The sequence below is a fragment of the Phocoena sinus genome, chromosome 10 (genome assembly GCF_008692025.1).
Source record: "Phocoena sinus isolate mPhoSin1 chromosome 10, mPhoSin1.pri, whole genome shotgun sequence".
In the NCBI taxonomy this organism is placed as follows: Eukaryota; Metazoa; Chordata; class Mammalia; order Artiodactyla; family Phocoenidae; genus Phocoena; species Phocoena sinus.
The window spans coordinates 63299746-63327468 of NC_045772.1; the positions used below are offsets into that span (position 1 = coordinate 63299746).

The following is a 27723-nucleotide window of genomic DNA, read 5'->3' on the forward strand; positions in this document are numbered from 1 at the left end:
TTTTAACAAATTACTATTTAGAAGAAATAAGAGTGACACTTCATAATGCACCAAAAGAAACTGAATGTGTTTAAAAGTTAAAATTTAAAGAAAAAAATTAAGGTATTAGAAGAGAGGAAAAATATTTAATAACTTCAGCATAGGCAGGGCTTTCTAAGCAAGTTGTACAGGTGAACGTTGATAGATATGGCCCCCAAAACAATTAAAATGCAAGAAACCATATACAACAGGTGTCCCCAAGCTGCCTGAACCATCCCCCCCACCCCCGCCACAGTCCGTGGAAAAATTGTCTTCCACGAAACCAGTCCCTGGTGTCAAAAAAGGTTGGGGACCGCTGATATAAACGTTAACATTTTTCAAATTACAAATAAGAATGTGTTTCCAGTATATTTAACAGACAGTGAAATATCCGGAACATAAAAAAGAGCCCAGGACTTCCCTGGTGGCGCAGAGGTTAAGAATCCGCTTGTCAATGCAGGGGACACGGGTTCGTGCCCTGGTCCTGGAAGATCCCACATGCCGCGGAGCAACTAAGCCCGTGAGCCACAACTACTGAGCCTGCGCTCTAGAGCCCACGAGCCACAGCTACTGAAGCCCACGCGCCTAGAGCCCGTGCTCTGCAACAAGAGAAGCCACTGCAATGAGAAGCCCGCGCACTGCAATGAGTAGCCCCCACTCACCGCCGCAACTAGAGAAAGCCCGCGCGCAGCAGCAAAGACCCAACACAGCCAAATATAAATAAGTAAATAAATTATAAAAAACAAACAAAAAGATTATTAAAAAAGAGCCCTACCAGTAAACAATAAAAATTGACCACCTAATGAAAAAATAAGTAACAAATAATAAATGGCTAATAAGGATACAAAAACATTTAAAAACTTACCAGCAATCAAAGAAATATAATTTTAGCAATAACAGATAAGAAGTACCTAAATGATATATAGATACTGGGTGTATCCCTTCCCTTGATGGCTGAGGATCATAAGCTACAGAATCATAAAAGCCCAAAACTCTTGAGGGTGATTTGTCCTGTTGTGTGAAAGATTTGGACACTGGGGAGGAGAATTCTTTCCTCATCTGGAAATTGCTGCAAGGACCTCGTAAACCTGTAACTGCTACTGACCAATCTTTCCTGTCACATAGAGAACGCACCTGAGGAAGAAGCCAACATACAGCTAGTGGATTGGGCATGGGAGGGAAAGGTGTGGAAAAAAGGTGAGGGAAGAGGAGAGAGAGGGATTAGATTAAGATTGATTATGCACTTGGGTCCAGCTCCATCACTGAACGTTTAAAGTAAGCCACTGGCTCCCCTCTATTTTCCAACCTATTCTCAACCCTCTATTATCAGGCCTCCACTCCTAGTCTATTGAATCAGTTTGGTAATGGTTACCAGTAGCCGTCCAACTGTCAAATCCAATGGACTCGTCATCTCACTTACGTGGCATTTATACTTTACATCTTGAAATTTTCTCCTTTAATTTCTTTAACATCTCTTTCTCCTGCTTCTCTTGTTAGAACATTTAATGCCAGTATTGCTTGGGAACTCCTTTTCCTCTGCCTTCTTTTACATTTTTAAAGTGTTTTTACTTGAAAATATTTCCAGGTATAGAGAATTATACCTATGTACCTATCTCACCATCTATTTCTGCTTCAGAACTTTAAAGACATAGATACATTTGAAGGCCCTATACATGCATCCCTAGTATTATTTACCTCCCTTCCTCCTTCCCAAAAGATGGTTATTTAAAAGGTATCCACCATCTTGCAGCCGGTATCATTCCCAAGTATATTATTACATTTTTATACTTTTACTAGATGTATCCATAAACAATAGTAATTTAAAAACTATAAATAAAAGGTATCAAACTCTATATGTCAATCTAACTTGCTCTTTCAATATTTCTTTTGACACGTAAGAGCTGTTTCCAGTTCATTCACTTTAAGTGATATATAGTATTTCATCACAAGACATACTATAGTACTACTGACTCATCTCCTGCCTCCCTCTTAGACTTACCTTTGTGAATATATTGGGCCCACCTGGACAATCCAGGAAACCCTCATTCCAAAGCTTTAACTTAATGACACCTGCAAAATCCCCTTTGCAGTATAAATAACTTTCACAGGTTCTGGAGATTAGGATGTGGACATCTTTGTGGGAGAGATTATTCAACCTCTCATACTGTTTTAACTACTGCTCCCTTAATTCCAAACATCTTTCTCACCTGGACAATTCCCAAACTATTCACATAGCCACCAGCTTTGTGTTCTCAATTTCGAATATAACCATAATCCTCTCCTTAAGACTTTCAGTGGTTGAGCATTCCCTACAGAATCAAGTGAAGTCATTTTCTTAGCATACAATTGGTCATGATTTGACTGCAAAGTAAATTCAGCTTTTCTCTTGTCGTACTCTACTGAAACCTACACTCCACCCATTCCAAACTATTATACTGAATTTGCCACATGGTCATGCCTCTTTGCCCTTCTTTACTTGCACTCTGTCAGTATGCTGTTCATTCTTCCTTCACCTACCTAGCCACATATTGTTCATGAATCCATTTGGAAGTTAATGCCTATCCCCCCAACCCCAGCAGAGCTGACCACCATTGAATGTGTATTTCTAATACCATCAAAACATTCATAACACTTCATAGTAATATTTTGGCTTATAATGCTCCACTCTAGTTATTAAGGGTAGAAATTTCATAATTTTAGCATTCTGTGCACCTAGTGTCTTGGCTTATGGTAGATATGTAAGATCAAAATGGTCATAAATGAAACAATTAAGGTCATGGAGTTAGTGTGTGGGTATTTCTAAGATTTGAATACTGATGGAAAGTGGCGTGCTACGCAAACAGCCATACATCCACAAGAAAATAAGTGGTGAGACACAATAAAAAATGTTTTTAACTTAGTAAGTTAAATCTGGAATCTTGAAGAGTATGTGCTATTACTCCCTAAATTTTTGGATGAGTAAACAAGCTGAGAGAAATAAATGATTTGCCTAAATACACCAAGATTAATAACAGAGTTGGCTATAGCTATGGGAAGACTATAATGTTACTCAGGGTTGGGGGGGATTTGATAGACATTCAAATTTTATAACCTTCTAGCCGTGTTTATGAGCGTGTTACTTCATTTCTAGGACACAGCTGGTTTGCTGAGGCATGTGTGAATTATGTTTTTTAGGGATCTTCCCATAGAAAAATGGCAAGTTGATAATAAAATTTTTTTTAGCAGCGATAACAGTCACAACAAGCTTAATGCTTTTAATTCCTCTCCAATCTGACAATTTTATTGGTGAGGATTGGAAACATTAAAACTTGAGTGAACTCACATGAGAAGTGCTTAACAGTAGTTGGCATGGAGACTGTCCAGGTGGGAAGAGAGGATGATAATTAGGATTAGGGTAGCAACAATTAAGACAGAAATAGGGGTAGATATAAATTAAATAATTTTTAGCCCTATCCCTAAGTAAGCTGAAAGAAAATGTAATCTAATGAAAACCACCATAATGCTAGAGATGAACTGTCTTTTAGAATTAAAGGGAATGATTTTAGTTCAGTATTTCTTTTGCAGTTCCCCCCCCATCTTGCCATTGTTAGGATTATCAGAAATCCTGCAAGAACAAGCATAACCATCTCAAAACCGTACCGATATCTCCCTGCCCACAAAAGGTTCTTTGCCAATGTATTCAATCATAGTGAATGCCACAAACTTCCATCCAGTTCCAAAGTCACAAATTCATGAGTCATTTTCTATGCCTTCCTCTCACCCTCTGTATCTAACCCATTCACGTCTTTTTCCCAAATGTTTCTCAAATCTACCACTTTGCTCCAACTGTATCATCACCAGGTAAAATCTAACTCGTCTCATCTGTTCTCCATAATGCACAAATTTCAAACCCAGGAGTCTGGCTCTTAACCTCTTTCTCTGTCCTCAGCTTGGAAGACGGAAAAAGGTCACCCCCATACTGTATCTGCAGGACCCTATAATTCTTCCAATGCATCATAAAGATGTACAGGGTTGCTCCTTCATCTGGAACACTCTCCTCCGGGCTCACCTAATTAACTCCTACTCCTTCAGATATCTGTCCTGTTTCTCAGGAAAGCATTCATCCCTGTACCACCCCCCACTCCAACTGCATGGATTCTGCCTGGTTCTGGCTTTCACATTTACTGCTGGTCTAATTTTGCAATTACTTATGATTATTTCATGCTAAGCACCATAAGGGTAGGAATCCAATCTATTTTTTGCTGTCTAGCACAATGCCTGGAACACAGCATGCAATACATACTGGCTAAACAAATACCCCACCCATCACGATTAGGTCCAATGCTAAGTAAATACCCTCAGTTTTGACATGTCGAGGTCATAGTTATTTGTATAGGCAGAATCTGGAATGCAAAATAGCAAAATTAGAACTTAGATGCATCATTCAAAATAAATATAAAACATATGTTAAAGATAGATAACAGCCTACATAAGGTTATAGGGAGGCTGGAGTTCTATGGTTCATTAAGTCTGATACAGCAGGTATGCAGAGGAAACAGGAGAGAAGTACAGCAGCTTCAAAGATTTGCATAACAGCTACCAAAAATGAATTTAAAAGAGAACATTTAGGAAGCTTGTTCCTTCCCACAACACCAGAAGAAAATGGAGCATTATGAAGAAAGTGAAAACATCTCAATTCCTTTAAACCCTCACACAAACTAAAGACACCCTTGATAGTTTTCACTCCAGAGATTTTTAAGGAAATTCAGTCCTCTAGTAGTGTTAAACTTTTTATAAAAACTTCCAGGCATAAAACTGAAATTTAAACTTGGAGACATACTTCGGTTAACATTTTCTAACAAGGCATAAATATATAAAGTATCTCAGTGATATGACTCTTGATAAATCCATTCATTTTTAATACAACTCAAAAGCCTACATAACTGGGGCTTCCCTGGTGGCGCAGTGGTTGGGAGTCCGCCTGCCAATGCAGGGGACGCGGGTTCGCGCCCGGGTCCAGGAAGATCCCACATGCTGCGGAGCGGCTGGGCCCGTGAGCCATGGCCGCTGAGCCTGTGCGTCCGGAGCCTGTGCTCCGCAACGGGAGAGGCCACAACAGTGAGAGGCCCGCGTACCGCAAAAAAAAAAAAAAAAAAAAAAAAGCCTACATAACTAAGTTTATCAATTGGTCATTAGTCCACCTAAAATAATACACAATTACAGTGTGTTCCTGATATGGTCAAGAAGAAATTTAAGTTATGCACCTCCTCTCCTGGCCAAATAAACTCACTAACACACTGATAGAAAGCCCTAAGGCTTTGTTAGCATGTTTCCCCTGTAAACCTGTTATTACTGGGATGATTTTGCTGGTATCAGCTGTCTTCATTAAGATAAATGTTCATTAGCAAAATAAAGGTTTTAGCTGTTGAAAGGGCAATGCTACGGAAGTCATCATCAAAGTGAATGTTCACATTAAATGTTACCTTTATATGTATTATTTATAAACACACTCATAACACGTAACTTGTGGAATAAACATTTCTGAATATATGAGAATTAGAAAATCTAATTTGAAATTGGCCTATATTTTAAAAGGCCTAGATTTCTACTATTCAAGAATAAACTGTGGCATAACAGCTATGTAACATTTCAGGGTTTTTTAGCAATGCTATATTCAATAAAAGTTGAGCTGTCACATTAATTTCCAGATACCAGTTGTTAAAAAAAGCCAGAGATTGCTCAGCTTTTCCATTTTTGCCGTTATCATAGTTTAAAAAAAGATTAAAAGACTTATTTAAATTTCCCAGTAAACCTTCCCTTAAAAACCTCCCCCAAACCCTTTAGCTCTAGGGTTTGCAATCAAAGATGTGGTTGAAAAGGTAAAGGTAACCAAAGGGCTTTCTCTTGGAAACAGAAGTTTAAAGACCCAGAATTTACACACTCAAATCAGGCCATAATCTGACCCACGAAGGCAAACCCTTAAGCTGCACATTGCCCTGTGATTTTTCTCCCCTTCAATAACTGCTTCTGACACTAAAAGAATTTAAGAAAACCCCAGAATCACAGAGCTGAATCTTCTAGCTCTCTACCCTCACTGTGCAGATGAAATATCACACAATCCATACCCCACTCCCAAAAACAAAACAATAGCTGAAACCAGAATAGAACTGGAGAGTGGGCAACATAAAAACTAATCAGAAAGTAAATACAAGTAGCCATTAGAGATAAGCCACCTGGAGAAAAGGAAACCAGTCCTGCTTTTTAATAATTTTATTTTTTCTAATTTTGTGTTAATTTCCCATAGCACCTTGGCAATGTTGAAAACAAAAGTACAAATACAACGATGTACTCATTATAACATAATATGCATGAGCATGTGTCACACCATTTGCGGGGGGGTGGGGGGGGGAGGGGGGAGTGCAGTTTTGACAACAAGAACAAACCTAAGCAATGGACAAGAGAAGCCAGATAACTGGTTCTGACTCCCAAACCCTAACACTTAAGAGATATCACTCACACCTGAATCAGGCAAAAAACAAAACACAAAACCCAATAATGATGTGGATTGTTTCTTACACTAATCAGTGTTTTGTGCTTCAAAACTGAAAATAAAACCATTTCATTGTATACACAGCCTGCTGATATCTCACTTGTACTTTCAGGAACCGTCTACTCAACAATTCACAGCTTTTAAAATTAAAATTGAAACTATTTAATAATTAGGTGGAATTTAAAAAAGAATACACTCTCAACTTGAAAACAAATTCTCTTTCAATTTCTTAAAATGTCCTCAATTAATGAGGACTGAAATGTCTATGTATCTTCTTGAAATCTCAGACTAAATTAGCATACACCAAAAAGCCCAAAGTTAAATTAATGGCCACCAAATTGTAAGGAAATATGAAAACTTAGGAAAGAACACCATACACTGTAGTTAAGAATTTACAAAAACTCCTCTTTCGCATTTTACCTTTTCTGTAAAAACAAAACAGTACTTTTAAAATATGGTTAATATACATGGCCAACATAAATAACAGACTTAATCCCAGTGCTGCTCAACTGTATCAAAGTAAAACCAATGGACATTTAAGCCAAAAGACTAAATATTTAAGGCCATAACTAATAAAACTATAAAGTGTTCAGTAACTTTTAAATACTAGTCTCTGCTCCAGCAGATGCTAATACTCCCTCATTACACCTTCTCCAAAGCCAACCTGGTATTCAAAAAGAAAAAGGAATGTACAACAATATTCAAGATACCTTAATTTTAGAAACCAAAAATAAATAAATCTGCATGTCATCTGATCACATGCAAATTGAGCACATAAGATAAGAACAATAAAACCATATCACTGAAAGATCTTTTCTTCCAAAATCCAGTTGAAAAAAATTTAGATGGATCATTCCTTTGAATGCCAGTGTCTATATTTGCAAAAATGAAATTACTCAGATTAAAGACAGGCCTAGATACCATGAAAACCTTAATTATCTGGATAGAAAATGGAGGCAGGTTTTGCCATATCTCTATCTATATACCTTCTCTGTGACGTGCAAGGTGATGAACTTGTGTGACTCTTGTTCTCATGCATTTAAGAAGTATGGCAGAAGATCACTGAACCATACACTCAAGATCATTTGTATCTACTTTTACCCTCCAACAACCCAAGGACACGTTAAGTCATAAGGATGAAGAGAAAAACTTGACATTTAAATTCCTCCTTCTAAAGAACCAAATAAATAGTTAAACTACAATGAATGCCCGACCCTCATCAGTTACAGAGTAATGCTGGACAAAAAAGCCATCAGTTTCACACAACTCACAGGCATCATTTAGATACAAACCTTAAATCTGATATAATAAAATAAATGCTAAATACATATTGTGAATATATATATTATATATATACACACACACACACATACACCCACACATTATTCTTCCCTATACATCCCATCAAAATGGGAACTATTAGCTGTAATGAGGCAAATTAACTGAAAAACATTATATTTAATATGAAATTTTAAAATGGTCACATCTTTAAATTTCTACTTTCAATAACACCTTCTGGGAAAAAGCAAGAACACACTTGCTTTCTTGAAAAAGAACTCTTTTCTTGTGTATCAATTAGAACATTTAGTTTTTAGAAGTTGGTAGACTAACAGCAAGTCATACAAGGATACAAGTAATATAGGCCTATTTCTGTGACACATTGTAAAAAAAAAAAAAGTATTGTTTCATCTAAGTGCAATAATTAAGTTTATAATCCTTACCAAGCGATTTTTGTAAAATGTTTATTCTCTTAAATCCAATACATTCACAGAGTGTTAACACTTTAAACGTTTATCATTTCCACCAGCTGCAGCATTATCTAAGTAAACCAAAATAAGCACTTTTATCAGATGTAGTCAGTGATTATTAATACTTTTTTTTTTTAAAGGACCTAAACTTCCCCCAAATTTCAGCACAGGTAGTTTTATGGTATGTTTCATTTAGTAGAAAATAGTGTGTAGAAATGAATAGTTTCAAACTGCTTAAATATATCATGTTATCAATCCACCAAATCAAAAGCAATTGCCAAGCTGAATAATAAGTTACAAAGAAATGATAATTCTGGCTTGTACAGAAATGTGCGGTGTTTTCAAAGCTCTGAACAGTTACCTACTAATACAAATCTCCAAAGCTTAACTTAGAGTTGGAAGATGAGTTTCACAGTAATGTAATTTTAACCCTCATTTACATTCATTTTAATATATTACTAAGATGTTTACTCTATGTCACAATGGTGCTTTCCAGTGTTCACAATTTACAGTTTCAATTTGTACATATGTAATTCACTAACATAAGGGACAGTTATTACTATCACAAACTATCCCTAAAAAAGAAAACAAAACCCCACCTTACATAGAACTCTGAAAATGGTATGACTTAAAACAGATTAATGCAACATGGTTTTTAATTTTTTAGCCATTTTCTAAACACCAGCATGTAAACTTGCCTATTTAATGTGAGAGCTACAACTTTATTCACTGAGAAATTATATGTTAATTTTAACTATCTAACCTCAACTCAAAAATTTTGTGACTTGCTGGTTCTGTTTCTGTGAATTCCAAACTGCTTTGCTTTTTTTTTTTTGAGAAAGGGAAAGAAGGAAGGTGATAAATACATTGTAAACAGAAAAGGTTGTCCCCAAATTAAACCTTTAAAAAGAAATTTCTTTTTACATCTATACTATTTAACACTTTAAGAGTCAGCTACAATGTTTCATCTTTAACACTAACACAAATAAATTACTGTAGGGTCGGTCTGCCCTATCATTCTGGGATCTAAAGTTCTAAATACATGACCAGACGAGTAAAATACTTTAATGTTCAAGTCAGAAATTTAGAACAGTTATATGATTTGACTAGACTGAGCGAGGCAGCTAGAAACATACAATTCTGTAGGTGATTGGTTATTTTGCTTTTGGGGGTGGATAATCAAAGAACAGAGTAATGAAGAAAGTAACAAAAAAAAGAAATCGTTTCCTATTTTAGGGGGGGGAAGAAAAATCACAGGGCAGCTTAAACCTCTGAGCTCCATTTGACCCACCCCCTCAGATATAACACAAAATTTTAATTTTTCAAATAACCCCCATTCTTTCCTTGAGTATCAAACTGATTGGTAGTCACATCCCCAAGTACAATCAGAGTTTAACAGCTTGTTGAATGAAATATTAGTAAGGTCAAAAAGACAGACTAAATTTCAAACTGGAAAAAAAAAAAATCTACTCAAGTATTACATTCAGTTTTCAAATCATTTACTAACATGACAACAGATTTGGCTTCAATCATACTTGCACACACTCACACCACAACAGTCACCCCAGCCACCGATCTGTTTTGCAACACAAGGCCATATAGGCAGAAATGGCATTCTCCAAGCCAAACTTTAAATAGATTAAAAAAAGTAATTTCTAATTTTACAGAAATGTTTCTTCAAAAAATATTTTCTCTCACTCCCTCATCTCCTATACTGAAGGATGTATAATGTGTTTTTCTCCCAAGCTAAATCTGAACCCTCAAAATTGATTCCAGGCAGAAGATCTCTGCAAATTAAAATCAAAAACAAAAATAGAAAAATTATATTTTTATATATGTATACATATATATATATATTTATACTGATTGGAATCCTCCAGCATTTTAAAATCGCTTTAGAGATGAATTTTGGGATTCTATAGCTCACAACTCCAAAATCCATAATGATTTAAGGATGTACTTTCTCTTGTTTCCTTCCTGGCCACGCCCTCCCCTCCAAAACAGTTCAATATAGCCAGGCTCAAGTTTAATGGGAAGAGAGAGAAGTTTTTGAACAGTTTTTTTGTTTTTGTTTACTTTGGTGATCTGGGTGGCACGTATTGCTCTTTGCCATTACGTCGAGTCACTCCCTGAGGTATAGCCCTATGGCCAAACTGACGTCTCTGTTCCCTGATTTTTCCAGCTGCTCCCCTGGGAATGGCATTGCCTCGGAAGCCAGAGTAATCCTTACTAGCCCTTGCTTCTGGCTTCTCATGTTGTTTCTCAAAGGACTTCTCAGGAGCTCCATTCTCTTCATTTTTGGTGGGAGATACTGCATTGGAGCGAAGTTCTCGCAGTGGCTGCACAAGAACTGGAGATGGCTCTTTAGGGGGCTTCTGGCACACTTCAGCATAACTTAGCTTCCGAGGTTCCTTTGAAGTAAAGGTAAGAAACAAAAACATTTATGGTACATATTCTCTAAATAATAAAGTACAGAAAGAATAGTGTTAACCACAAGAAATCAGTAAGTTATCTTGTAGGAAAGGGCATTAGGCAGTCTCTTATACACTGCTATTAAAGTGTGCAGGTACAATCTTTAAAAATAAAATTTGTTGAATATAATTAAAAAGTCTTAGCAATTTATGTATGATACAATAATTTCACTTGAGATATTTATTTGAAGGATATACAAGTCGGCAATGTTTATAATGATGCAAAAAAACCTGGAAATCTAAATGGCTAACAAGGAAGAACAGATTAAGTTAATAATGGTACATCCACATGACGAAATAAAATGGTTCCATTCTCTCTTCCCTGACTACAAAGAACCCTAAGAGAGATACAAGAATCTGTTGGAAACCAATAATATAAACTCTTAATTACCTCATCTGAAAAGGAGGAGAATAGGGATGCTATGAGAATGGGCTAAAGCATAAAATAAGTCTTTAGTACTGGTCCTAGCATATAGTAGGCATTTCATAAGTGGTAGGTGCTATTCTATTATTATTATCATTATTATTAAAAGACAAGATAAAATGTTCTTAACCTGGAAAAAAAAAAGAGCTATACCAAAAATGCACTAGTTATATCAATTAATGAAAGACTTAAAGGTAAATTCTGTGGCTTTTTTCCCCCTGCTTTTCTGTATCTTTCAAATTATAAAAACGATTCTGGAAATTGAATAAAAATGGCAGTGGCTCCTCATGGGTTTCATAGATTTCTTAAGCATTATACAAAAAAGAATTTCAAGAGCCTCAAAGGCTCTATACCCTAGCCCCAAAAAAGGTACAGTCATCATAATGAGAAGGAAGCTTCACTTAACCACAATCTAATTGGAAATAAAGCAATCAAAAGAAACAGAATAAACAGTAATTTCTTCATTCCCTCAACAAGGCTAAAATTTCCAATTTCTTCAGAGTGACTTTAAATTCCTTTTTCGATGCGGGCAACCAGCCCCAATTGGGCTATTTCCAAATGACTCTGCTCTAGCAAAGAGTTATGTGAAAAATAAAATTTCTCATTATTTAACCTATTGTTTTATTCTCGCTAAACTAAATTCATCAAGTTACCTGTAGGGCCACAGCTACAGCTGTACTTATGTTACTATTACATGGTGAAGCAGTATTTGTTCTCGATGGCTTTGCAGTACTCGGGGAAGAAACTGGTATAGTTGTCTGGTTGGGAACATCTTTCTGAACAGTGGAATCCTCTGTTAGATCCTTTTCTTGCTGAGTTGTGCTATGGAAAAAAGAACTTGACATTAGGCTTAGTATAGAGCACAAAGAAACACCTGAGAAATGATCAGAAGAAAAAGTAATCTTAATGTGAGATCATCTACTTTGAAATTGTACCTTAATGCAGAAAGCTCAGCTGTACATGGAGGACTGGTGCTCATACTGAGTTGCTGGGCAGAGGTGCAGTCTGTCTGTTCATCCTCTGCAGTCACCGGGCAACTAACTCTCAACTCTTCCTTATCCTTAAAGTGGAAACATATTTCAAAATTGAACTTTTATAGATACTTCTCCAAAGAAGATAAACAAATGGCCAATAAGCACATGCATGAAAAGCTCAACATAACTGTCCATTAGGGAAATGCAAATCAAACCCACAATGAGAAACTGTTTCACACTCACTAGGATAGCTATAATCAGTAAGACAGACAATAATGAATGTTACTAACGGTATGTAGATATTAGGACTCTCATACATTGAGGGTGGAAATGTAAAATGATGCAGCCACTTTGCAAAAACAGTCTGGCATGGGGATTCCCTGGTGGCGGAGTGGTTGAGAGTCCGCCTGCCGATGCAGGGGAAACGGGTTCGTGGCCCGGTCCAGGAAGATCCCACATGCCGCGGAGCAGCTGGGCCCGTGCGCCATGGCCGCTGAGCCTGCGCGTCCGGAGCCTGTGCTCCGCAACAGGAGAGGCCACAACAGTGAGAGGCCCGCGTACCAAAAAAAAAAAAACAGTCTGGCAGCTCCTCAAAAAGTTAAATATAGAGTTACCATATGACCCAGCAATTCTGCTTAGTTATAAACCCAAGAGGAAATACGTCTATACAAAAACTTATACACAAATGTTCACAATAACATTATTCACAATAGCCAAAAAGTGAGAACAAGCTAAATATTCAGCTGGTGAGTGGATAAACAAAATGTGGTGTAACTATCCAGTGGAATATTATTGCACAATGAAAGGAATGAAGCACTGATACACACTATGACAAAGAATGACCCTTGAGGACATTATGCTAAGTGAAATAAGACAGTCACAAAAAGACAAATACTGTTTGATTCCACTTATATGAGATACCTAGAGTAGTCAAATTCAGAGACAAAGCAGAATGGTGGTTGCCAGGGCCTGAGAGAAGTGGGGGAATGTGAGCTGCTATTTAATGGGTAAACCATTTTAGTTTTGCAAGATACAAACAGTTCTGGAGACTGGTTGCACAACAATGTAAATGCATTTAACACTACTTAACTGTACATGCTTAACATGGTCAAGATGATAAATTTTATGTTATGTGCATTTTACCGCAAGTAAAAAACGAATATCAAGAAAGAGCCCTAGGGCTTCCCTGGTGGCGCAGTGGTTGAGAGTCCGCCTGCCGATGCAGGGGACACGGGTTTGTGCCCCGGTCCGGGAGGATCCCACATGCTGCGGAGCGGCTGGGCCCGTGAGCCATGGCCGCTGAGCCTGCGCGTCCGCAGCCTGTACTCCGCAACGGGAGAGGCCACAACAGGGAGAGGCCAGCATACCCAAAAAAAAGAGCCCTAGAAATTAAAATCGACCGACAAAATAAAAATTTCAGTAGGTTTTTAGGGGTATGGGATTAAAATGTTTTAAAATTTCAAAAGGTTTAAAAGGTAACATTCAGGATAACTCTGTAGAAAATATAGACAGGTACAAAGATAAAAACTAGAAAAACCAAACAAGAAAATCAGAGGTTCAACATACAAGGTCCAATATCAAATTAAGTGTTCATCCCATATTTGTGGGTTGGAATTATAAGAAGTACACTTTATTATTATTCTTTAAAAATGTATCTGTGGGGGGCTTCCCTGGTGGCGCAGTGGTTGAGAGTCTGCCTGCCAATGCAGGGGACGTGGGTTCGTGCCCCGGTCTGGGAAGATCACATATGCCGCGGAGCGGCTGGGCCCATTAGCCATGGCCGCTGAGCCTGTGCGTCCGGAGCCTGTGCTCCGCAGCGGGAGAGGCCACAGCAATGAGAGGCCCACGTACCGCAAAAAAAAAAAAAAAAAAATGTATCTGTGGGGACTTCCCTGGTGGCGCAGTGGTTAAGAATCCGCCTGCCAATGCAGGGCACACCGGTTTGAGCCCTGGTCCAGGAAGATCCCACATACTGTGGAGTAACTAAGCCTGTGCACCACAACTACTGAGGCTGCGTGCCTAGAGCCCATGCTCCGCAACAAGAGAAGCCACTACGATAAGAAGGCTGCGCACCACAATGAAGAATAGCCCCTGCTCACCGCAACTAGAGAAAGCCTGTGCACAGCAACAAAGACCCAATGCAGCCATAAACAAACAAACAAACAAACAAATAAATGTGTCTGTGTATCACACCTCACCAAATCTGAGAAGCCATCAACTTTAAAACACACCATTATTTTATATACTAAGAAAAAACACTGCCACTAAAACTACAATAGTTTTTAAATTATAAAACAGCCTGACTTTCATGGGGAAAATGTAATAATAATAATTTTTTTTTTTTAAAAAAAGGTCTTAGGGGCTTCCCTGGTGGCGCACTGGTTGAGAGTCCGCCTGCCGATGCAGGGGACATGGGTTCGTGCCCCGGTCTGGGAAGATCCCATGTGCCACGGAGCGGCTGGGCCCATGAGCCATGGCCGCTGAGCCTGTGCTCTGCAATGGGAGAGGCCACAACAGTAAGAGGCCCGTGTATCGCAAAAAAAAAAAAAAAGGTCTTAGAAGTGGTGAAACAATTACAAAATTGCATAATTTTTTTAACAAGGGAAGACAGTGAAATACCTTCAAACTTCTGAGGGAAAATGATTTCTAATAGAGAGTTCTACAGAGATAAGCTACTGATCAAGTGTGAGAACAGAACATTTCAGAATGCAAGATCTCAAGAAATTTATACTAAAAACCTTATACAGGAAGCCTGGGAAGATGTGACCCACCATAATTTGGGGAAGTCATACAAGAGTAAGAAAAAGAAGGGATCCACCGAAGAAGAGTAAAGAAAATTCCCAGGATGACAGTGAAGTCCCAGGAACACAGCTGTGCAGAGTATAAGAAAGGAGACATAATAACAATATACCATAAGCCTCAGTTATGGAAAAAAATGATGCAATATTGAGATGTGACATACAAATGATGGCATGACCTAGTCTACCTGGCAGTGTCTTTTACTTTCTTAGTGATACCAAAATAATGGGGCATCTTGTAATTGATGGCAGCATAGATATGATGAAGTACAATATACTGAGAGGATGAGAAAAGTATATTGGTTTAAGAGAGCTAAACCCTCAGCTTCTAGAATGTAAAGTTAATAGAAACGTCTAAAACTGAAAAATCTAAGAAGGAGCAGTATAAACATGTTAATTAGATATACAGGGATAAATGTCAGGAGAAAAAGCTAGAGTTGAAAGTGGTAGCAGGGGACTACTATTTTTCATTATAAGCCTAGATATACTATGTACATGTACTCTTGAAAATGAAGCTGAATTAGAAACAAAAGGTAGAAAATGAGAAAAATTTGTGGGGCATGAGGATTTAGCATATAAAGAGGTCTGCACTTAAAAAAACATTGTAGGATGGGTTATCCCAACCTTTTGACATCAACTCTCCATTTATTTGGAAGACTGAGTTTACCAGAGTAGCTTAGAATTCATTCGCGTTATCACTTAATTATCGATATATGCACTTAAGTGGAAATGACATTTTCCATTCAGCTTTCATAAATTAGTTCTACCAAGCTGGGTTGACTGATACAAAGACAGGCAAAGGTGAAGAAACATTTTATTGACCTTGTGCAGCTTTATCACAAATCTTTTCATAATACTCAGAGTATGCTAAAAACTCATGAATAAACACTATGATAGAAATAAACATTGAGTGCAAATAAAATGTTAAATAACCCTGAAAACAAAGGCAAAAGATTGGTCCCATAAGATAAAGATTGGATGCTTCAGTGTTTACCTTTTCTTTGCAGACACCTTTAACAACATCAGACAACCTACTCTCCAAAACAAGTTCACCTGGCGTTCTTGATGAACTTCCAGGTAAAGGAGGAAAATTTGAGGCTAATAAGTCAAACTTTGGTGTTGGAGCCTTTGCTTCAGCTGTTGAAGGATGGGGTCTCTAAAAGACACAAATCAAAAAACAGGTTACATGCTCATCTCATTCTCTAATTCTGTACCACAGAAGCTGAAAGCTCTAAGAAACAAACAAACCAAACTCCACCTAATGAAGAGAACTGTTCCTCTATAAATTCCTGGATTCTCATTTTAGTTGAGTTCTCATTAGTATTGATCAATCTGACCTATCTTTAGTCAGCTCCTTCTATTGGTTCTTTTGCAAACTCTGCCACACTCTTTAAACCTTCTAATCAATCTCCACTATTCTTTGCTTTCTAAATTTGCTATACCCTCTTCCATAACAAAAATAAACACAAAAACCCCTACACTATCTAAATTTGCCATCATCTTTTCTCCTTTTACAGTCTCAAGGGTAAACAATATCCTTCCTTGAAAATCTTTTCATCTTTCTCCTCCACCTACCACTCTCTATACCCTCTGACAAACCTCTCACTTGTATCTTCTTCTCTACTCCCTCACCGCACCACTAAAATTGCTTTGACAAGTCACCAATGCCTTCTTCCACAATGCAAAATCTGACAGACTTTTTTTTCTGACCTCACTCTAGCATTTGGTATGGTAAACATTCTTTCCTGTGGGAGCTCATTCTTCCGTTAGCTTCTGATACCTCTTTTCCTTCATTCTCAGATCTGACAAGCATGTGCTCTTCTCCCACTGACCACCTCTTTGGATGGTTTTGGTTTCTATATGATTGCCACTCTTTCTCCCTTTCCATACTCTCCCTGTGTGATATCCATTATCCACAGCTTCAACTACTAGCTACATGCAAACATCTCTTAAAACAATCTTTTTCACTTTTTGGTGAATTTTTGCTGCACAACTCTGAAAATTTACCAAAACTCACTAGGTTGTACGCTTTAAATATTTTCAGACCAGATCTTTGCCTGAAACCCAGATATCAATTTGCCTATTAGCTATCTCCACTTGGATTTCTCTTGGATACTTCAAACAACAAAATGAATAATCACATTTTTCAGCCCCACAGCTACTATGTTCCTCAAGTTCCATTCTTGGCCTTTTTAAAAATCACTTACTCTACTGAGAGTCCCCTGCATGATCTCATCTACTCTTGTAACTTTAATTACTACATGTAAGCTTACAAATCCTAAATTGTACCTCTAGCTAAGATCTCCTCACTGCACAAGGGTACCCCCACCCTGCTCTTTGTACTAAGAAGCATGCCGGTCTCCTGTTTCTTCAGTCCTAATCTTCAGTCCTCAATCCAGGTATTTTCAACATATTAAACAGACCTCTAACCTAATCTCTCCTCTCCTCAATTATTCAGGGCCACTTGAGGATTCACATAGACTGCTACAATGGTATCCTAAAAAAGGTGTTGCCTAAAGTCTCAAGGCTGCCATGGTATAGAAAGCTATAAATGAAAAACCAACACTTTTAAAAGGTTCACAGTTTGCCCCAAGGACTATTCTTTTTGTTATAATGCAATATTTTTCTTCTTTGAAAATTTGTACCTTTTCACTGCTTAAACATGTGATATCTGTATACTTATGTGTATATGTACACTATATAGTATACTATTATATATGTATACAATTCACTACTTATACATGTAAAGTGAGTATTATATTTCACATTTATGATATAAATGTAAATTCCAGGCAGGGTTTTCTTCAGACCTCCATGTCTTCCTGTACTATTTTTATTCCTCAACTCCTTTTGACCACAGTTAAGAAATGGGAAACAATCACCATGAACAAACCACACACACAAAAAAAATATGAATAATTTGAAGCTAGGTAAGTGAGGATTCAAATAAGAACCTGCCTAGAACTATAAAATTTTTTTTTTTTAATCTCGAAGTGGTTTTACAGGATTGGCAAATATAAGAATCAGCACTAGGTAGAAAACTGCCCCCAAGTAACAATTAATAAATAGTACAACAGTTTCCAACACCATCCAACAGAGCTTTAAAAGTGAATCACATATGCTACCAGACTGGCAAAAAATCATATACCTTGTAAGGCTTATGGATAAACAAACTTTTTTTCAAAGAGTGAAAATCAGCACAACCCCTATAGAAAGCCATTAGGCAGCAACTTACTGAACTGTGACTCAGAAATTCCACTTCTAGGGATTCTCCTTCAGATACTACAGCACACATAAGAAGTGATGGTTATATGATGTTATCATTGCACTGTCTGTGGCAGCATTGTACAATCAAAAGATTGAACCTCTTTAAATTTCCATTAATAAAGCAATAATTAAACTTTCCATGGAATATTTTCATATATTTTATTTTAAACCATGTGAACAGATTAGGTATTCAAGTAATTTTTTTTAAAAGTGAGCAACACAGGTCAAAGTTCTAACTATATGTGTGCTTTAAGGGTGAGGGGTAGTGGTGATGGTGGCTATTTCAGGGTAAGAACAGGCTCTAATTATAATCAATATTATAATCAATAAAACAAAAACCCAGAAAGATACACCAGAAGTCAACGCCATAGTAAATCACAGAAGAAAAAAAAATTTGAACATATGTAATTAAAGGTTAAAAAAAAAAAAAAAAAACTTACTGGGATCCTTTCATCTTCCCGACGTCTTCGACCTCTGAAGAGAGTTCTCCTTTAAACAATGACAAAAGGGAGTGGGGGTGGGGAAGCAGGTGGGAGGGACAACTCATAAGTTTCTTCAAATGTATACATTCTATCAAAGATGGGTGAACTTCTATTTTAAGTATCTATACTTCCTAAATCTCCTTTATTATTAAAAGATATATTTTCTTCTGAAAAGACCCTGAGCTAATCTACCAAAAACTTCACCTACTACCACCACTACCACTAAGTAAGCTGGGCCCATTTTTATTAGCAGTGCTCCCTCCAAATCAGAAGCATATTATGGTTCATTTTTTTTGTTTTGTTTAGGAAGGGTAGATAACATATAACTCCATTCCCACAGTTTAGATGTTGCTAGAAATTAAAACTATGATGCAGATAGAATCTTATCTTTCTAAGCTAATCTTTCCTTAGTGAACTGTAAAGAACTTCAGAATAACTTTTATAAACCTCTGACTCAGAGCTATATGGGCATTCTGAATTTCTTAATTATGAAAAACTAGTAACACATATTACATGAATAAAGTATTTAGCATAACTATATACCAATAATTAAATTTAAAAATCACTAGATCATGGTCTTCAAACATTCATATTATGATTAAAGAATTTTCATATACTTTATTTCCATATTTATTACCATATTTCCTTACCTGCCCCTACCATAGTCCCCATTCTGTTCCATCTGCAAAGTGGGAGTCTCTTTTGGAAGGTAGCTTTGCTCCTGGTGCCCTGTTACTGTAGGGTTATGTCGTTCAGTTGCAAAGTTCCTTGAACCAGATCTGTTCAATGGTCCATCCCCCAATGACACAGAGCCCTCTGTTGAGTGTTCTGAACCACTTGACCTAAAATGAGGCTTCACACTATAAGAAATATAAGACCATATATGTGAAAGGATAAATTAAAATGGAAAATATTTTCTCTTAATGGTAGAGACTCTTAACAGGCCAAGTTAAAAATTGCCTTCTGCTCTATTCTGATTTTCCATAAACTGGGTTGGACACAGAAGCATTGTGTTGTAAAAATGTAAACCCTTTAATGTCTCAGACATATTATTTTTAAAAGGCAAAGAATTTTTACATTAAAAAAAAGCTGTTTGGAGAGATTTGGGAAGTGATCCAAAGTTCTTCAAGATAAGGCTACTTCTACCCCCAAATTTAGGATATAACTAGGATTTTAGCTAATTTCTTTAACACGAACTGCAGTTCTGATACATCTAAATCAGCCAGGCTGGAAGCTTATTGAGTCTATGCCATACATTCTCAATGGGGCAACAATACCCACAAAGGGAGTAAGAACTGGCATACATTACACAAATAGATATACAATAATCTCTATTATTAAATTTTCATATGGGGGAATTGGGGGAAAAGTCTAAAAAAACTCTTTAGGGGACTGATAATTTTTTTTTAAAGTAAGGAACAGTGGAATATATTAAAATCCCAGCTTCCTACTAAGCATCCCTCTCCAAATGAAATCAGTTGTTCAAAGATCCAACAAAGATGTGAGACCAAAAAACTAGGAAAATATAACTCAGCTAATAGCCTGGCATGACTTCATGAATTAAGGTATGGAATCTGGTAAAAAACAAACCAAACCAAAGACAAACAAAGCAAAACAAAACAAAAACAAAAACCACCTACATCTAACAAAAGTAGTTTTTATCTTGGATGATGGGTATAAGTACCCAACTCTCTTAACAATTTGTAAGCAGATGAAGCTAAGGCAGGGTAAAGGAGAGAGGATGCAGTTTAATCAATAGTGAAAACATCTAAAGTAAGCCCAAGAAACTGAGGACCCTGGCTCTACAGGAGATTAAAAAAGGAAGTATTAGATCTCTATTTAGCCCCTTGCTTGCAGTTTATATACTCCATTTTTTAAGTCTATTTTCATAGTTACAAATTTATAATATTAATAACACACTGTAAATTCCTGGTTCTTTGAATAGGGATTTTAAACCTCATAATTATGAACAATTAAACATTAATTCCAATAGCATCTCCAGCTATCCTACTAACTCTTTAGAGAGTATAACAAATTAGATTACTACTACTAAAACTTAAACATAAAAATTAGGCTATAATGTTGGGCTAAGTCTCATATACAATACTTTTCCAGATAATTACTTATGCGTTACAAAATAGTTTCTGAATAGCAATGAAATTTACAGTATGTCAACTAACACAAACTAATTTACATTATCCATCATATCTGAAAATGACCTCATGAGGTAGATATTGCTGTTTATGTATCTGTTCAGAAACTATCACTCACTGAAATTCTCTCATTGCATTTCAATACACCCAGTAAACAAGTTACTAGGTTTAACAGCCCTCAGATCTCATAATCTTACCCTTCACAGAGAGGGACTTAACAATCGCAGTCTTGGCAAAAGAAAAAAGGATGATGAAAGAAAGAAGTGATAAAAGATGTAAAGGAAGAAGGAAAATGACAGAAAGATAAAGTATGAAAGGTAGAAAATTGCCCAGACTTCTGAAAGTTAGTCCTATTCTCTCTAAGTAGGTCTAGTGATCATCACTGGGCTGTTACAAGGTTAATGTAATAAACTGCTCTTGACTGATAACTTAAATAAATAAAAATAAAGGCCTGGCAGTGGTCACTTCTTAGAAGTAAGAAGGAAGCAAGGATTTGGGTTGGTGGTCAAAAGGTTCTAGTTCATCTGCAATATCTGCATTTTTATAAGGAAGTATTCGTGTATTATTTCTGTGACTAAAAATTAACAACAATCTGTATTGGTCAAACAAACGCAAAAAACTGTACACAAGTAGTTTTGAATAACAAGCAAAATTATACTAATCCTATCCTGTATCTTCAAAACCAGATATATATCCTTATAAGCAAGAATGACTTGGGACTTCCCTGGTGGCGCAGTGGTTAAGAACCTGTGCTCCCAATGCAGGGGGCTTAGTATCGATCCCTCCTCAGGGAACTGGATCCCACATGCACGGCGCAACTGAGGCGCCCACCTCCTGCAACCAAGGAGCCCACCTCCCAAAACTAAGACCGGGTCCATCCATCCATCCATCCATTCAACCAACCAACCAACCAAGTAAGTAAATAAATAAATATACTTTTTTAAAAAACCAAGAATGACTTGACTGTCATTCTTGGCTTTCTTATTGTATTTTTACCTCTTATTGTATTTTTATCTCTTTTTTTACCTCTTGAAAGCACAGCAGTGCTCTCAAGTGACAATAAAGGAATACCATAAGCCCACTTAATGTATTTTTAAGTAAAGCATTTGCAAACACCAATACTTTTTGTTGTTATTAAAAATTGTTTTTAGTCTCTTATAACCAAGACCTCTACTTCATGTAGACGTAACTAACTGTTTAAAGCAAAATTCACCTCTTCAAAGAAACGTGAAATCAACAGATACATATTTTTACAAAGCTACTATTTCTAATCATGAGAAATCTGTATCTCCTCACAAGGGAAGTTATAAACTGTCATTTGTATTAACTCAATAATTATTATTATTTTTTGGGGGGGTTCGCGGGCCTATCACTGTTGTGGCCTCTCCCGTTGCGGAGCGCAGGCTCCGGACGTGCAGGCTCAGCGGCCATGGCTCACGGGCCTAGCTGCTCCGCGGCATGTGGGATCTTCCCAGACCAGGGCACAAACCTGTGTCCCCTGCATCGGCAGGCGGACTCTCAACCACTGCGCCACCAGGGAAGCCCATTAACTCAATTACTTTTAAGAAAAAAACTTTACTAGCTATAGTAGAAGAAAAGAAAATGTGCTAATCTCAGGTCTGCTGATGATAAAAAGCCATGTAACCCTAGCAAGGTATTCATCCTCTTCAACTTTCACTTTCTTCAATTCATCTGTAAAATGAATTAAAACTACATCATAACAAAGGTCTTTCCAGATTTAAACATTACTGTCTCTGTGTGCACATGGAAATTAAATAATCTTTTTGGAACAACAGGATGGAGGTTAGAGGACAGTGTGTGTTTTTAAAGCTCACTGTACTTCTACTCATATGTCCTAGCAATACTTCAATTTTGCTGTTATTACTGTATCACCAAACTAAGGATCAACTACAAGAGCACAAGTAATCTTTTGTTTATAAAGAATCCTTCATTCTTACAATACGAAGAGTTCTCATTCGAAACTTCATAAAGCAATTAAGAATGTGTATATGTAGTAAAATTTTCTGTACACTTAAAAATGATCTTCAGGGAATCCCCTGGCAGTCCAGTGGTTAGGACCTGGTGCTTTCACTGCCGTGGGCCCGGGGTTTGATCTGGGGAACTCAGTCAGGGAACTAAGATCCCACAGGCCGCAAGGCAGGGAAAAAAAAAAAAAAAAGATATTTAAATGCTTTAACCAATTGTGTCAGTTAAAGTGAGTACATGGCTTCCCTGGTGGTGCAGTGGTTAAGAATCCTGCTGCCAATGCACGGGACACGGGTTCGTGCCCTGGTCCGGGAAGATCCCACATGCCGCAGAGCAACTAAGCCTGTGCTCCACAACTACTGAGCCCGAATGCCACAACTACCGAAGCCCGCGCGCCTAGAGCCTGTGCTCTGCAACAAGAGAAGCCACTCAATGAGAAGCCTGTGCACCACAACAAAGAGTAGTCCCCGTTTGCCGAAACTAGAGAAAACCTGCGCACAGCAACTGAAGACCCAACACAGCCAAAAGTAAAATAACTTAAATAAATTTTAAAATAAATAAATAAATTCCAACTATCGTTTTTTATCTTACCGATTTTTTTGGAATGGTCGACCCATATTCACAGCAGCAGCAGCAGCAGCAGCAGCAGCAGCATTTGTTTTATAAGATCCTGGTGAATTAAAGCCATTCACAAAACTACCATTGGGAAAAGGAGCCTAAAAGAAAATTTTAATGTTTAAAACCTATTCATAGTAAAGACAAAAATCTGGTGTGAAGGTCATAAGAAACTTCTGATGAACTAACCTAGCATCAATTTCTTTGATAAGCCAAAAATAATTTTAAACATTTGCAATACTCACTCCAAGTTATCACTTGAATTACAGAACAAGGAACAACTGGTTCAACACTTAATAAAGAATATTTCTCTCTGAAAAAGTTTCACAAAACTAAAATCATTTTAAATCATTCAGGATTTTTCCAGTCTATTAATTTACTCAGCAACATTTAAAGAATAAAATGATAGGAACCAATAGCTCAACTCTTAGACTTAGTCATATGCATATATTTGATATGGGGGATTAAATATCCTTATCACCATTTAAAAGCCAGAAAGTAACCAATATCAACACAAAACAAAATAAAACATGAACTCTAATTCTAGCTGATTTCTTCAAATTTCAGCTTCAGTGAAAAAATTGTATTATTCTGTAAGGATCTCACTTACCAGTGGTGTTTCAAAGTAAGGTGTGGGATTTGGAGACCAAGACTGAGGCACAATACTATAAACAGAGTACTGTTGGTGAGGATTATATACAGGCTGCATAAAGACCGGTGAGGCATACTGTGCTTGAGTTTGAATGGGTGGACTATACATACTAGAATCCATTAATCGATAACCATTCTTAGCAAAAAAAGTATTGATGGCTTTTATCCTTGCCTAGAAGCAAGAAGAACACAAAGGATATAATCACAAAGGATAAAGTGTATATTTTCACAAATACATTTAATTTACATTTGGATCATATTTTCCATGACATTATTTCCATGTACTATAGAGTTAGTAGAGCAAGAGAAAAGGAAATGATTTATAGCTGTACTTTTAAAAACTTTTACCTGGCAAATACAATTAATACAATAAACAAAGTAAAACCGTGAATGTCAAAATATTAAAACTAACTGCAACTTATCACAAGGGGGAAAAAGAAAGGCAAATGGCTCTTATATGAAAAGATGCTAGACCTTGCTCATAAGAGAAATGCAATTAAAATGGGATTAACATTTCTCACTTATAAAATTGGAAAAAGTCTAAAAATTTGACAACATACTCTATTGATAAGGCTGTGGCAAAACAGGTACTCTGATACATTGATGATGGGCATTCAAAACAACACAACCCTTAAAAAGGAAAATTCAGCAATGTCTTCCAAAATATCACATATGCATATTATCATATTCTTATCAACCCCACTTCTAAGAAATTTACCACATATACACAGACCAAAAAGAGGTTTTTAAAAAAATGATGCATACGGCTATTCACTGACACTTACTATGATAGGAAGTGGGGGGACGTAGGGGGTGAGGGGGCTCAGACCCACATCTCTCCCACACACACGCTCACACACACGAGACAACCCAACAGTCCATCAATGATTGAAAACAACGTGGTATATCCACACAATTATCAGATGTAAGAAAAAACAAAAAAAGAAAGAAACCTGAGGAACTGCTCTAAATATTATAATGGAGTGATTTCCAGAAAATACTATTTAAAAAGAAAAAAGAGGCAATGCAAGGAGAAAGATATGTATAGTAAGGTGTTGTTTAGATAAGTTAGATGTGGATATGAAGATATATACTTGCATTCATACACACAGACATGTGAATACGAATTTAATATACTGCTTTAGATATTTTACTTTTAAGCCATGCACACATTGAATAAAATTTTAAAAAATCAGTTTGTAAAAGTTCAATGCAAAATGAACCTAAATGTGTATCCAACTAGAGGAATAACACAGAGAAACTCTAAATGACTTTTGGTATTTTTATTCTGAGACTTCTGTCTGTGATTTTGGATATAGCAAATCATAAATTATATATCGGGGTCACTGACATCTGAGATTTTCACGTGGGAGAAAAGAGATGCAGACAGCAACTGAAGAAGTAAAAACCATGTAGCCTGAATTTAAATCGAAAGCATCTATATAAACTCATGATATATATTGTCATTTAAAAAAAAAGTATTTAATAGCTCTGTTCAAAGAAAAGGCTTAGAAATAACAACCAAACAATTAGCCAGAAGCACTCCTTGTGCCTAACCAGTGGACTGCAAAACATTACTTTCCCATAAAAGTAACATCGCAACTCCAGAGCCTTTTGACACAAGATGTACAAGAGCCTGGAATATCTTGTCACACTAGAGAGCAAGGAACATTGAAAATTACCATTACAAAAGGACTCAAAGAGGCCATACTTCATCAGTAAGGACAATGAACACACCAAATATGTTTAAATATTCAAAACCAAAAAATATCTGAATGGTCGTTTTTGAAGGTTGCCAGGGAACCGACACATTATTTTGAAAACTGGTAGTAAAAGCTAGAACCAAGCATTTATCACACATTGCATATATGAGCTGTACCTCAGGGTAATGAAGATGAAGGAAAGCTTTTCTTTATGGAAGTGTTTCAAATAATAAATGGAAAAAAGCACAGAAATAGTACCACTTTGCAACCATTAACAAATCAATATATCTAGTCAATGATCAGCAGCAGCTAGTATAAGAGAGACACACAAAGACATATACTACATGTTTTTGTTCTCTTTGCTGCTCCAAAATAAAATCTAATTCTGATTAAGCCTCTAGATCTAGCTACCAATTTGCATAAAATACAGAGGTCAGAGGATCGTGTTAAACTACACTCAAGAATACAACTTGGGACTTCCCTGGTGGCACAGTGGTTAAGAATCCGCCTGCCAATGCAGGGGACATGGGTTCGTGCCCTGGTCCTAGAAGATCCCACATGCTGTGGAACAACTAAGCCCATGCACCACAGCTACTGAGCCTGTGCTCTAGAGCCCGCGAGCCACAATTACTGAAGCCCATGCACCGCAACAAGAGAAACCACCGTAATGAGAAGCCCGCGCACCGCAACGAAGAGTAGCCCCCACTCACTGCAACTAGAGAAACTCCACGCACAGCAATGAAGACCCAACGCAGCCAAAAATAAATAAATTTATATTAAAAAAAAACTTATTAAAAAAAGAGCTCGTTTTTAAAACAAAAAAATATAACTAGTCAATTCAAAAGTGGGCAGAGAACTTGAATAGGTATTTCTCTAAAGAAGACATATAAGTGGCCAATAAGTAGGTGAAGAGATGCTCAATATCACTAATCATTGAAGAAATGCAATTAAAACCACGAAGAGATATCACATCACATTCATTAAAAGAGCTACTATCAAGAAACAGAAAACAGCCAAATGTTGGAGAGGATGTGGAGAAACTGGAACCCTTGTGCACTGTTGGTGGGAATATAAAGTGGTATAGCCATTGTGGAAAACAGTATGGAGGTCCCTCGAAAAATTAAAAATAGAATTACCATATGACCCAGCAATTCCACTTCTGGGTATATATGCAAAAGAATTAAAAGCAGAATCTTGAAGAGAAATCTGTATACCGATGTTCATAGCAGCCTTATTCACAAAAGCTAAAATGTGGAAGCAAACCCAAGTGTCCATCAATAGATGAATGGATAAACAAATTGTTGTATATACATACAATGGATTATTCAGCCTTAGAAAGGAGGGAAATTCTGCAATATGCTACATGGATGAACCTTGAAGACACCATATTAAAGTGAAATAAGCAAGTCACAAGGAGACAAATAATATATGATTCCATTTATATGAGGTAAATGGTCAAAAATCAAAGTATGGGCTGAAGGAGGGGAAAGTGGAGAGTTACTGTATAATAGGCAGAGTTTCAATTTTATAAGAAAAGAGTTATGAGAATGGATGGTGGTGATGGCTGCACAACAACGTGAATGTGTTTAATATTACGGCACTGATAAATGAAATTAAAATTTAAAATCGTTAAGATGGTAAATTTTATGTATGTGTATTTTAACACAATAAAAAAACACATAGCTAATGAAATGTATAATGTGAGAAACTTTGTAAGACAAATAACAGTGATTTCAAAAACATACTTCCAAAAGTAAAACTAAAGAGGCAGAGGACAAAAATCATAAATTGTATTTTATATTTTTTATTATTATTATTTTGCTGCTCCCCGTAGCTTGTGGGATCTTAGTTCCCTGACCAGGGATCGAACCTGGGGCCCCAGCAGTGAGAATGCCGAGTCCGAA

The 27723-nt window shown here is 36.9% G+C and overlaps 1 protein-coding gene across 6 annotated transcripts in view; it reads right to left on the bottom strand.

Annotated features, from left to right (window-relative positions):
- Nucleotides 1-8281: 8281 nt before the first annotated feature.
- LARP4 (La ribonucleoprotein 4) overlaps nt 8282-27723 on the bottom strand; it is a 66417-nt gene continuing 46975 nt past the window's right edge. For 5 of the 6 annotated variants that reach the window (XM_032645820.1, XM_032645823.1, XM_032645822.1 and 2 more), the window contains 8 exons: nt 24076-24288; nt 23442-23566; nt 19362-19571; nt 18670-18718; nt 15957-16118; nt 12126-12250; nt 11844-12012; nt 9119-10706 (listed from right to left, as the gene is read on the bottom strand). In XM_032645820.1, coding sequence (XP_032501711.1) covers nt 10368-10706; nt 11844-12012; nt 12126-12250; nt 15957-16118; nt 18670-18718; nt 19362-19571; nt 23442-23566; nt 24076-24288 — 1392 coding nt within the window. In that variant the 3' untranslated portion in view covers nt 9119-10367. Of the gene's footprint in view, nt 10707-11843; nt 12013-12125; nt 12251-15956; nt 16119-18669; nt 18719-19361; nt 19572-23441; nt 23567-24075; nt 24289-27723 lie in introns of all 6 variants that reach the window. The other variant, XM_032645818.1, reaches the window with a different exon arrangement.